General features: G+C 54.1%; 1 protein-coding gene across 3 annotated transcripts in view; it reads left to right on the forward strand.

Annotated features, from left to right (window-relative positions):
- Positions 1-12,153, forward strand: part of TTC7A (tetratricopeptide repeat domain 7A) — a 122,396-nt gene that overhangs the window by 97,391 nt on the left and 12,852 nt on the right. For all 3 annotated transcript variants that reach the window (NM_001205500.2, XM_024999189.2, XM_059891514.1), the window contains 3 exons: positions 802-899; positions 4,726-4,860; positions 11,629-11,831. In NM_001205500.2, the coding sequence (NP_001192429.1) occupies positions 802-899; positions 4,726-4,860; positions 11,629-11,831 (436 nt within the window). The remainder of the gene's footprint in view (positions 1-801; positions 900-4,725; positions 4,861-11,628; positions 11,832-12,153) is intronic.

Below are 12,153 nucleotides of genomic sequence, written 5' to 3' on the forward strand. Positions count from 1 at the left end.
AGGTGTGATAAGATGGCCACGCTGTTTATCTGCCACCGAAGGGCCCCCTCCGGCTCCTCCAGGGCCACTCTGGCAGTCCAGGGTAAGGGACCCTGAGACAGGGAGTGGCTTCTGGGCCTTCTGTGCCTGGAGGGCGGGCTGAGGGGGCGGGCTGGTCCGCAAAAACCAGGCTTTCTATGGAAGCCAGTTCATGGCGTCTGCTCTGTACCTGGCTCTCTGCTGGACGCCGAGAGGACACAAAAGGTAAAAGAGGATTAGATGGACGGGAGGGTTTCTCGTCCTCAGCGTGTGTGTGTGTGTGTGTGCGTGTGTGCACGCGCGCACTGGGATCCACAGTGACAAAGAGCAGATGAGCAGCTCGAAGCCTCTAGAGGGAGGCGGGGACCTTGGACTGGGTTCTAAAGGCAGTGGGGGGTTGGGTGGATCTCAAGAACTGCAGGAATGGCCTTGGTGGCAGCAGCATGAGTAAGCATGTAGCTCTAGAGACAAAATGTGGTCACGGTAGGGACTAGTGAGGAGGCTGATAGCCTTGCAGGCGCACAACCTGTGGACGAGGAAGGGAGCGGGCAGGAGGCGATCAGGAGAAATACCATGTCACTTCAGCTCTGGGATGAACCAGATTCTAGAATCCTGAGCCTGAGCTGTGTCTGGCCTGCTGCTCATCTCTGTCCTTCCCAGTGATCTTTAGCTCCGTTCTCAGGTCTGAACTCTCAGCCCCAGAGCCCACCTGGCATAAGGCTCCCCTCATTCTCCCTGCCAGCCCTCCACCTCACTGGGGCCTGGGCCTCCCTTGCCTTCCAGGGGCCTGGAAAAAGATGGCAGCCTTGGCGAGGGCCTCACGCTGAAGAAACAGAGTGGCATGCACTTGACTCTGCCTGATGCCCATGATGCAGACTCTGGTAAGAACGTGCCCCGTGGGCAGCTGTCCACATAAGCCCACAGCTCCCTGTCCCAGCCTGAGCATTTGCCCGGCCTGGTGGAATCCATCCTGCCTCTGGCTGGCTGCTGCCCAAGCTCCTGTGCTAAGGAACTGCCCTCGGGCCTCTTTAGGGCCCAGAGTGGCAAGACAGCTGCTGGCCCAGGGGCAGGAAGTAGGCAGATGGTGTAGGTAAGAGAGGGACCCCATCCTCTGTGTGGGCGTGGGGAAGACGGGTGGAGAGAGGACTGTGTGGAGCACGAAGACCGCCTCCCCTTAGGCTGAAGCTCCAGGCCAAGGGGACTTCCCTGGTGGTCCAGTGACTAAGCTCCATGCTCCCGATGCAGGGGGCCTGGGTTCAGTCCCTAGTCGGGGAATTAGATCCCACATGCCGCAACTAAGACTTCCCGCAATGAAGATCCTGCACGGCCAAAGAAATGTGTTTTTTAAAAAAGCTCAAGGCCAAGGTTTGCCATGATAATGTCTTCAACAGATCAAGTCAAGTAGAAAGGAAGGGCTGAGCTTCTGTTTCAGCCTAAATCTGACTATAGTTTTCTGGAAAAATTCATCCTGACATCCATGGCTTGTGAAATTCAAACCAGTTTAGAATCTGCAAACTTAACATATTTTTACCCAGGACCTGATTAAAGCAAATACCTTCCTCAAAAACACAAGCAAAATTAGTCACAGGAATGAACGTGTGAGGGAGTTGTATTTGGTGTCATTGCTCATCTTTTCCACTCCTGTGGCTGGGAACCAACTTGCGCCTTTGTTGTCGAGAGATGAAGCTGATTCCCGAAGCCACACCCAGCACCTGATTTGAGCTGAGGAGCGATGGGCTGGACGTAGAGCTGCTGACTCCAAGGAGGCAACGGTGCCAGGGAGTGTAGCGTCTTGGCGATTAGAGAGGGGAGAACTCTGGACAAAGTTATTAGGACTCTATGAACACTTGCCTTATAAACTGAAGTCATCTGTGGTTTTGCCCCAAGGTCTCCTGAGTTTATTGGAGCCTTTACTACCTCTGAGAGAGAGAGGAAAAAAAAAGAGCTTGCATTTCACCTTCTCGTAAACTGTAAATGTCAACAGCTTGTATATCCTGAACAGGGACCCAGTGTTACTCAGGACTGCCACGGGGAGAAGTGCTCCAGAGGGCACACGGTCTGGCCCAAGCTGCTACCCAAGAATCCTTCACAGCCCAACCTCCGATGGGACTTTTCTATAAAGAAATAATAGGCACTTGTGAAAGAAAGTGAAAATATAAAAAGGAGAAAGGAAAATTCATCCATCATTCCACCATGCGTGCGTGCTAAGTCGCTTCAGTTGTGTCCGACTCTTTGCGACCCTATGGACAGTATCCCACCAAGCTCCTCTGTCCATGGGATTCTCCAGGCAAGAACAGTGGAGTGGGCTGCCATGCCCTCCTCCAGGGTACTTCTCTATAAAGAAATAATAGGCGCTTGTGAAAACAGAAAGTAAAAATATGAAAGGGAGAAAGGAAAAGTCATCCATCATTTCACCACTCAAACCTTAATAAGTGGCCTTTCAGACTTTCGGAAACATTCCTGTATTTTGTTTCTCATAAAACTGTGCTCTCTTTTGCAGTCTGCTGCTTTTTTCAGTTCAGTTCAGTTCAGTTGCTCAGTCGTGTCCGACTCTTTGCGACCCCATGAATCACAGCATGCCAGGCCTCCCTGTCCATCCCCAACTCCCGGAGTTCACTCAAACTCACGTCCATCGAGTCCATGACGCCATCCAGCCATCTCATCCTCTGTTGTCCCCTTCTCCTCCTGACCCCAATCCCTCCCAGCATCAGAGTCTTTTCCAATGAGTCAAATCTTCGCATGAGATGGCCAAAGTATTGGCATTTCAGCTTCAGCATCAGTCTTTCCAAAGAATACCCAGGACTGATCTCCTTTGGGATGGACTGGTTAGATCTCCTTGCAGTCCAGGGACTCTCAAGAGTCTTCTCCAACACCACAGTTCAAAAGCATCAATTCTTCAGCGCTCAGCCTTTTTCACAGTCCAACTTTCACATCCATACATGACCACTGGAAAAACCATAGCCTTGACTAGACAGACCTTTGTTGGCAAAGTAATGTCTCTGCTTTGGAATATGCTATCTAGGTTGGTCATAACTTTCCTTCCAAGGAGTGTCTTTTAATTTCATGGCTGCAATCACCATCTGCAGTGATCTTGGAGCCCCAAAAAATAAAGTCTGACACTGTTTCCACTGTTTCCCCATCTATTTCCCATGAAGTGATGGGACTGGATGCCATGATCTTCGTTTTCTGAATGTTGAGCTTTAAGCCAACTTTTTCACTCTCCACTTTCACTTTCATCAAGAGGCTTTTTAGTTCCTCTTCCCTTTCTGCCATAAGGGTGGTGTCATCTGCATATCTGAGGTTATTGATATTTCTCCCGGCAATCTTGATTCCAGCTTGTGCTTCTTCCAGTCCAGCCTTTTTCATGATGTACTCTGCATATAAGTTAAATAAGCAGGGTGACAATATACAGCCTTGACGTACTCCTTTTCCTATTTGGAACCAGTTTGTTGTTCCATGTCCAGTTCTAATTGTTGCTTCCTGACCTGCATACAGGTTTCTCAAGAGGCAGGTCAGGTGGTCTGGTATTCCCATCTCTTTCAGAATTTTCCACAGTTTATTGTGATCCACACAGTCAAAGGCTTTGGCATAGTCAATAAAGCAGAATTACATGTTTTTCTGGAACTCTCTTGCTTTTTCTATGATCCAGTGGATGTTGGCAATTTGATCTCTGGTTCCTCTGCCTTTTCTAAAACCAGCTTGAACATCTGGAAGTTCGCGGTTCACGTACTGCTGAAGCCTGGCTTGGAGAATTTTGAGTATTACTTTACTAGCATGTGAGATGAGTGCAATTGTGCGGTAGTTTGAGCATTCTTTGGCATTGCCTTTCTTTGGGATTGGAATGCACTGACCTTTTCCAGTCCTGTGGCCACTGCTGAATTTTCCAGATTTGCTGGCATATTGAGTGCAGCACTTTCACAGCATCATCTTTCAGGATTTGAAATAGCTCCACTGGAATTCCATCACCTCCACTAGCTTTGTTCGTAGTGATGCTTTCTAAGGCCCACTAGACTTCACATTCCAGGATGTCTGGCTCTAGGTGAGTGATCATACCATTGTGATTATCTGGGTTGTGAAGATCTTTTTTGTACAGTTCTTCTGTGTATTCTTGCCACCTCTTCTTAATATCGTCTTCTTCTGTTAGGTCCATACCATTTCTGTCGTTTATCGAGCCCATCTTTGCATGAAATGTTCCCTTGGTATCTCTGATTTTCTTGAAGAGATCCCTAGTCTTTCACATTCTGTCGTTTTCCTCTATTTCTTTACCAAACTGCATAACGTCACCATCTTTCTGCATCAGTACCCATAGTTACGCATTGCTATTTTAATGACTGCATTGTCCAGTATGATTATACTCTCACTTATTTTTAATGAGTCCCCACTGATGGACATCGAGATCGTTTCTGTCTTCAGTGTCCTGGGCGGTGGTAGAATGCCCACCATTGCCGACATTCACAGTGTTCTTCTTTGTTCTTCACAGTGACTCCTAGAAGTGGGCTTACTGCCTCAGTGCCCCTCAGTAACCCACCTCCTCTCTCATGCATGGGTGAGGCATTGGATGGGCCCCTCCTAGTGGGTCTGTGCACTGTTCTGCAGCTGCAGGGCCAGGCCACCCTGCTGTGACTCGGTGTGCCCTGCCGCTCCTGCAGGGCTATGCAGCCACTGCCACCAGGCCTGCAGCTCAGCCTTTCCTGTCTCGCTCTACAGGCTCTCGGCGGGCATCATCCATTGCTGCCTCGCGGCTGGAGGAGGCCATGTCAGAGCTGACCGTGCCCAGCTCGGTCCTGAAGCAGGGCCCCATGCAGCTGTGGACCACGCTGGAACAGATCTGGCTTCAGGCTGGTGAGTGCTCCCACCCAGGACCCCTCTGGCTCCTGTGGGTCTGCCCTGGCAGCCCAGGTGGGAAAGCTGTGTCTTGAAGAAAACCTGTTAGGACTCAGACCCCCAAGAACTCTTGGGAGAGCTAGAACAGAAGTGAGGTGTGCTGGCCCCAAGAAAGCAAGACCTGGTGGCCGAGTTCTTTGAAAGTAGAGGGCTGGGAACTCAAGGATCGCCATTCAGGTAATGATCTCTCTTGATAGCTAGTGGGCACCGTTGCCATCCCGGAGTTGGAGGGTCTGTGAGTGTTGAGGAGGCAGGAGGTTCAGAGTCCCACAGCTCATTTACTGTCCTGATCTGAAATGAGCTAGTGTGTGTCGAGCAGTTAGCACATACATAGTAGGTGCTCGGCAAAGTTTAAATTGCGACCCTATAGACTGTAGCCCGCCAGGCTCCTCTGCCCATAGGATTCTCCAGGCAAGAATACTGGAGTGGGTGTGAGAGGGGGATTAGAATGGAACAAGAGAACCAAGGCGGGGTGTGCCTGAATGAGAGAAAATGGTAGCAGCAGCAAAAGGAAAAGGAAGGTGATAGGGTGAGTGGAATCCAACATGACCCCTTGACCCAGGCATGAAGCGCCTCACCTGCTACTGATTACCCTCCTGCTGCCCCTCCCCCGCCCCTGCCTCTCCGCACGCCCCACGCCCGCCCCCCACCCCAACCCCGGGCAGCGTCGATAAGATAACCCCGAGGACAGAGAGAAGAGACGAAGGAGACACTCCCTTCCTGGGACCTGCGGATTCTGCAAGTCAGAGTTAGAATGTGCTTGTTGATTGAGGATCTACAGTTCCCCACTGGTAGCTTCCACATATGGACACATTAGTATGCAGGACGCCCCCACTCTCCCCTCCACAGGATCTAAATCTGGGGGAAAAAATTGGACAAGGATTCATAAAAAGACTAGACCGGGAAGCATGTTAATAATGCAGATACTGCCCCAGTTAGCACATCAGGCTCCCTTGGGATGCTAGGGATGCGGGGGCTGTGCTCCAGCGTCACTTGTTGCATCTGAAGTAGGAAGAACTTTGAAAAATCCAGAGGGATAACAAGCTAGGCTTCCTCTGAGGCAAAGATGCCCTGTCATCTTCTAAGACGTGGAGCTCTAACAGCTCCCGATGGGCATACTGGGGCCCCACCACCACAGGGGCCTGGGGCAGAAAGCTTCACCCTCCCCGGGGGTTTCACCAGCTTCAAGGAATATATTGGCAGTGCATTGATGAGTGGTCGCATTTGGGAGGTGCATGCTACCTGCTTTGGAACTCCTAAGGCCTTTTGTGTTAATGGTCTGTCTTGTTGACTCATCTTAGCAGATAACAACCTTTCTGCATTTTACAAGGCTGCTTGCATCTCTGAGAAATGCTGCTTTCTGCTAGGGTGGCAGTATGTTCTGGTAACTCCAAGTAAGGTTAAAGGCCTTCCTGAAGCCTATAATTAGACTTGGGAATTTTGGTATAAGCCAACATTCTTCATTAATTTGCACATTAGCTTTTCTTCTCTGGAATTATCTTAGACATTTGGCCCACGGAGAACTCTGAGAACAAAATCCAAGTGCTTGAATTGTGGTGCAAAGTGAGGGTTGGGCTGTGTGGCATTAGGAGACAAGCTTGGGGTGTGTGACCCATGCAGAATAGCAGTGGCTTCTATAAGGTACACACTTCTCTTGCCTTCTGTAACAATTCAGAGATGGCAGCCTTGACTAGGATGACAGCTCTGCTCTCCTGGTCCGGGGACCCAGGTTCCTTCCGTTTTGTTGGCTTTGCTTTTACTGCGGTGTCGCTCTTGTCCTTGTGATCCAAGGTGGCTCTCCACCACATTCACATTCCAAGGCTTAACTAGGAAGGGTGGGAGAAGGGGACACCCCGTCCCTGGAGGGACATGTCCTAGAATTTGCATACATCACTTCCCCTCATGATCCACTGGCCAGAACTTAGTCACATGACCACATCTACCTGCCAAGGACTCTGGGAGATGCCATTATTCTGGGTATACATGTGCCCCATCAAAAATCAGGGGATCTGTCATTATAGAAGAAAGGAGGAGAGACTGGTGGGTAGCTGCCACAGGCAAAAAGGGAAGCAAGAAGGTAGCCTAGGTCTTCCATTCTGAGCGTGGGAGGATTCTGGAGAATCCTCACTGCATGAGCCCCCTCCCCTCCCGTGGCCATCATCATCACCAGCAAGCATGTGCTGAGCACCCCTTGAATGAAGGACTGCCAGGAGCAGATCACCCTAAGCCTCCACACCCCCACCTGACCCAAGCTACAAGTATTGTCATCAGCAACCCCCATGACCACCCCCACCCACCCAGCCTAAAGATTCCTCCAGCTGCACCAGATTTCCAGGAAGAGAAGACTATCGCCCTTTATCATTTTGGAATGAGCTAATTTCCCAGTTTGGTTCAAGATTAATTGCATCCCAGTCTGTCTTGGCAGTAAGCTCCATCATTAACCCGCACTTAGGTTGGGAAATGTATCCCTCATCTCCCAACTGTCCTCCTGCCCCACCCCCACCCCCCCAACCTCTTCAAGACTCCTTCCCATTCCAGTCTGAAGTGAGAAGCCTCACAGAGGGTTTCTGCCTGAGAGATGAGTTTCAAAAATGCCTCCTCTTTGGCAGTGGATTTGTGTGAAAATGGGGGAATCACCCGGCCCCATAGATGCTCCAGGATCCTGAGTGTCGGGAGGTGCCTTCCAGAAGGGCAGGAAGACCTACCTTCCTCTCTGCAGCTCACATCTCTGGGAGCTAAGAGCATGCTAGAGAGGGCTGTGGGTGCAGGGAGAGTCCCCTTGCCCTGGGGGTCCAAGGGCTCGCGGGCAGCTGTGGGCGTTCCTGTGTCCGGGGAAAATTGGCCTGAGTCTCAGCTTCCAGATGGCAGATCCACACCATCTGGGCGCTGGTGCCCTGGCTCTTTAGATGGCCTCGAAAGTGGGTGCTGCCCCTGCTGTTGGCCAGGCAGACTGGGGACCTGGGTGGGGCCGTAGGGCAGTGTTCACAGTGGAGACAGAAGCTGCATCTGACCCTTGGTCCAACAGGCTCCCCCGACTCTCGTGTTTCCGTTTCCTCCTCATTTCTTCCCTTCTCTCCCTCCAGTCTCCCTTCTCCCTCTGGCCTTATATGCCCCCTTCCCGCGTCCTCTCTTCCTGTGCTCCTTCTTGTCCTTCTTCCCTCCTCTCTGTCAGTCAACCCCTCCTCCTGAGTTCGTGAGGAGAGCTCCCAGGACAGGAAGTCGGGCACGCAGGACCACAGGGCCTTGACGCCGTGTGGCCTGAGTCAATGCGTCACGCACCCTGGGTCCCAGGCTAACCCAAAAAGTCCCTTCAGACCTTTGGATTCTCTGTTACTCTTACTCTCTCTCCTCCCCTGCCCTCCCCGACCCTTCCTTCTCCTTTATTCTGGGCACCCATATAGGGAAATGCTTATTTCCTTTAAGGGACAACTTTTGGAGACACCGCCCGCCGGCACTTGGAGCTCAAGGTGGATTCTTTTTAGGGTCTAACGTTATCTCCTGCCCTGGAAGGGCTCTGCCCTTTTAGCCTGGGTGGCCCCCCTTCCTTTCTGGGGTTTCCGGGCTGGGGGGCCTCTAGGAAGCCGTCTCACCTGGGGAGGTGCCTCCAAGGCCTCAGGCCTGGCCCTGGGCCCTCTGGGCCCTCTTTCACCCTGCTCCTCAGGACCAGCCGAGGAAAGCCCTCCTCCCAGCACAGAGGGCTCGGAACTGGCAGGAACGACCGGGAGACTGGAGCCAGCTCTGGGTGCAGGGTTAGATCAGGATGCCTCAGAAAAAAATAATAAAAGGGACTGTTGCAAAGCTCCAGGGAACAGATGTTTTCCATTTGGAGCCTGCTGAGAGAAAGCAGAGAGGGGGGTGCGGGTGGGGAGAGATGGAGGGAAGAAGAAAAGCCGAAACACACAGACAGGAGAGGAGGTCAGGGCCAGGGTAGGAAGAGAGGAAGCCGAGAGAAGTGGAGACCAGGAGGGAGGGGGAGAGAGAAGGGACCAAGGGGATCAGAGAGGAGCCTCTGACACTGAGGGGGCTGCGAGGACCGTGCTGGAGGGATGACCTCGACTATGAGAATCCAAGGAAAATCCAGTGGTAGTGGGTGCTTATCCAGCCCTGGCCAGGGGAGACTGGGCTGGCTGTGGACACCCTGGGGCCCTGGTCACCAGGCTGGGAGGTAGAGGATTGGGCAGTGGGCGGGCACTGTGCCATAGGGCTCCTTCTGCAGCCGAGGCTGGCTGGCTGGGGAGCACCATGTTTGGTAAAACAGCTGCCCAGGGAGGCTGAGTTTAGACAAAAGGGGTACATTTGCGGCCCTCCGACCTGAGGGTCTGTGTGCAGGGCAGTGGGTCTGCTGGGGGCCGTCTGGCCCTCGCCTCTGGCTCTGTCCTGTGGCATCTGGTCTCCTGCCTGACTGGTGATGAAGTCCATCAGAGCAGAGCAGCCCTACCTATTTTTCAGGGCATGTCCTCCGTTGTGTGGCTGGGACGAAGCCCAGGGCCCCGAGGAAGGAGGGGGCTGGGGATCCTCGTAACAAAATCTGTTGATATGCAGGCACTGTGAAGAGATCCCAAGGGAGGGACGAGGCTCAGGAGTCAGGGCAGCAAGATGTAAACAGCTTAATGAGCCGGGCCAGGACCAGGCGGGCAGGTGGGCCAGGCCCGAGGAGGGCTGCGGGGACAAGGTCCAGGGGAGGAGAGAGCCCAGCTCTCTTCTGAGCTCAGCTCCTGGCGGTGGACACAGCAGCCCAGGGGCTGGTGCGGGACAGGCCTCCCCACCCCCACCGCTCACACTTCCTCCCTTCCTTTTCCCCTGTGGCCCCGGAAAAACCTGCCCAGCCCTCCAGACCCAGCCCAGCGTGGCCTCCCTTCTCCTCTCTGCCAGGCCAAGTGCCCCTGTGCCTTCAGGCCCCAGCTCAGATGCCACCTCCCCCAGGAAGACTCCCCTGATCAAAGCAGCCCAGCTGGCCCGACCCCATCTGAGTGCCCCAAACACTCAGCCATGGCACTTGTCACTCCACTGCCCTGGTCACTCCAGTGGTTTGGTGGCTCAGCTGCTCCCCTTCCCCGACCTCTCTTTCTCCTTCTCGTGGGAGGGCCAGGCACACGGTCGGTCCTTAGCAGCCGGATGCTGGATGCAGGTATGAAGGCAGCCGGTGGAGAGGCCAGGCGGCGGCTCCGGTTCAGGCCGTCTCTGAGGACAGGAGCCTGTGCTGTTCTCTCACCTTATCATGCCAGCCTGGCTCCTCTGAGTTAATTCTCTGATTCTCCCACATTCCATCTCCAGTAAAGGCAAAGAGTACCCCGCTCAGAAAGCCTTCTGCACTGTTCAAGCTGCTTTGATTATCCAGTGGATCTTAGGCTGCATTCACGCTGGGTGCCCCGGTGCTGTGTGCACAGTCAAGGCTGTTATTAGGCCTCCTCCTGCTTCTTGTTAGAAAAAGAAGGTGGGCTGCCTGGGCCTGGGTTTTCCACCTCTTTCTGGTAGCTTCCTTTGGAAGGTCTGTTATCCACCCCCGACCCCCAGACCTCATCTGAACCAGTGTGACCTCAGCTCTCGGCCGTTGCTGGGAATAGCTCTTGGCCGAGTCACCAGCCAGGCTCTGCTTGCCCTTCTGTGTCCCCTCCCATCTGTGTGGGGCACCAGCCCCCGAGGGGGGCACCCGAGCCCAGGCTGCCATGGGAGGCGGGCTGAGTGGGCTGCAAGGCAACCCCAGGGCACTGCGTTTCTAAAAGCAACTGCAGTGGGTGTGTGCCTGTGCAGCGTGGGTTTGAAATGTGCGTTTGTGTGGGCTGGGCCAGGGTTGGAGAAACTGCCCCGTTTTCTATTGCTCTGGAGCCAGAAGGCACACTGGTTGTGGGGAGATCTTCCCTGCCAGTAGGCTGAAAGACATCGTTTCTCTGTGGGATGGAAAGTCCTGAATCTGGAGGGAGGCCGGGAGCTGCACCTTCTGCCAAGGGGCTGGGGTGAGGTCCTCCCTCTATCAGCCTGGGGCGCGGGAGAGAACCTGCCTCCCTCCCAGACCTATGAGAAGATGCTTGCCTGGCCCAGGGTCCACAGTCAACTCTCAGTATGTACTGGTGGCTTTCTAGCTTCTCTGAGTCCCAGCCTTGCCCCTTCGCAGGCACCCTCGGGACTTCCTTCCAGTCCCATCTTTGGCAGCAGCATGTAGCTCTCCTCGTCCTGATGATGCAGGCAGAGTTAGCTCTTCAGTCCATTGGCATCCCTGGGGAGCCACCTCATCTGCCCCCCACCCTGTCCCCAGACACATGGGGAGCAGATGAACAAGTGATGAACAGGACCCGAGCAAAGACTTAGCTGCAGGGGACCCCACTCATGCCCCCACTGCCAGGCTCTGATGTCAGACAGCCCAGTGTGAACCCTGGCTCCATCGCTCTCTCTCCCTGTGGCCTTAGGAGAGTTCCTCGGCCTCTCTGCGCCCGTTTCCTCCTCCCCGAAGTGGGTAACAGAAGTGATGGTTCTGTAGGGTTTTGGGCGTGTCAGCAGAGTTGGTCTCCGTGCAGCACATGGCATGAACCTGCCGCAGGGTGAGCACTCAGAAACCACTGCCTGGTGCTACGGCCGTGCCCCAGAGTGAGCCCATCCTGTGCTGTTCCAGGGGGCTGGTGCCATCACCCAAGCCCGGCTCCTGAACTCCGGGGGCGGACGGTCAGATGTGGGAGGGGGCCACCGCCTCTGACTTCTCCCGCCGCCTCACCTGCCCTTCTGGTTTCACAGCCGAGCTGTTCATGGAGCAGCAGCACCTCAAGGAAGCAGACTTCTGCATCCAGGAGGCAGCGGGCCTCTTTCCCACCTCGCATTCGGTGCTCTACATGCGGGGCCGGCTGGCCGAGATGAAGGGCAGTTTGGAGGAGGCCAAGCAGCTGTACAAGGAGGCGCTCACGGTGAACCCTGACGGCGTGCGTATCATGCACAGCCTGGTAAGTCAGCCCCGCACCTCCTCAGATGGCTTCAGAGCCCCCCTCCCTTCCTCACCCCCTCCCCTGCCTGCAGTGCCCTGGTATCTGTGGGAGATGGCTTCCTCCTTGCCCTGTTGGGAGAATAGAGACCATATGGCAGGCCACTCCCTTGCAATCCCCTGCCTGAGTGGATGAAAACATCTGGGAGGGTTGGCTGATTCTTTGTGACTTCCTCTTGGTGTGTTTCTGTAAGGCCATCTAGCCCCAAGGGTTTGCACTGTAGGTACTCATCAGGTTCTTGCCCTGCAGATTCTAGACAGATACCAAAATGCCCTCATCCCCA

This window comes from Bos taurus, chromosome 11 (assembly GCF_002263795.3).
Source record: "Bos taurus isolate L1 Dominette 01449 registration number 42190680 breed Hereford chromosome 11, ARS-UCD2.0, whole genome shotgun sequence".
NCBI classification, from domain to species: Eukaryota; Metazoa; Chordata; class Mammalia; order Artiodactyla; family Bovidae; genus Bos; species Bos taurus.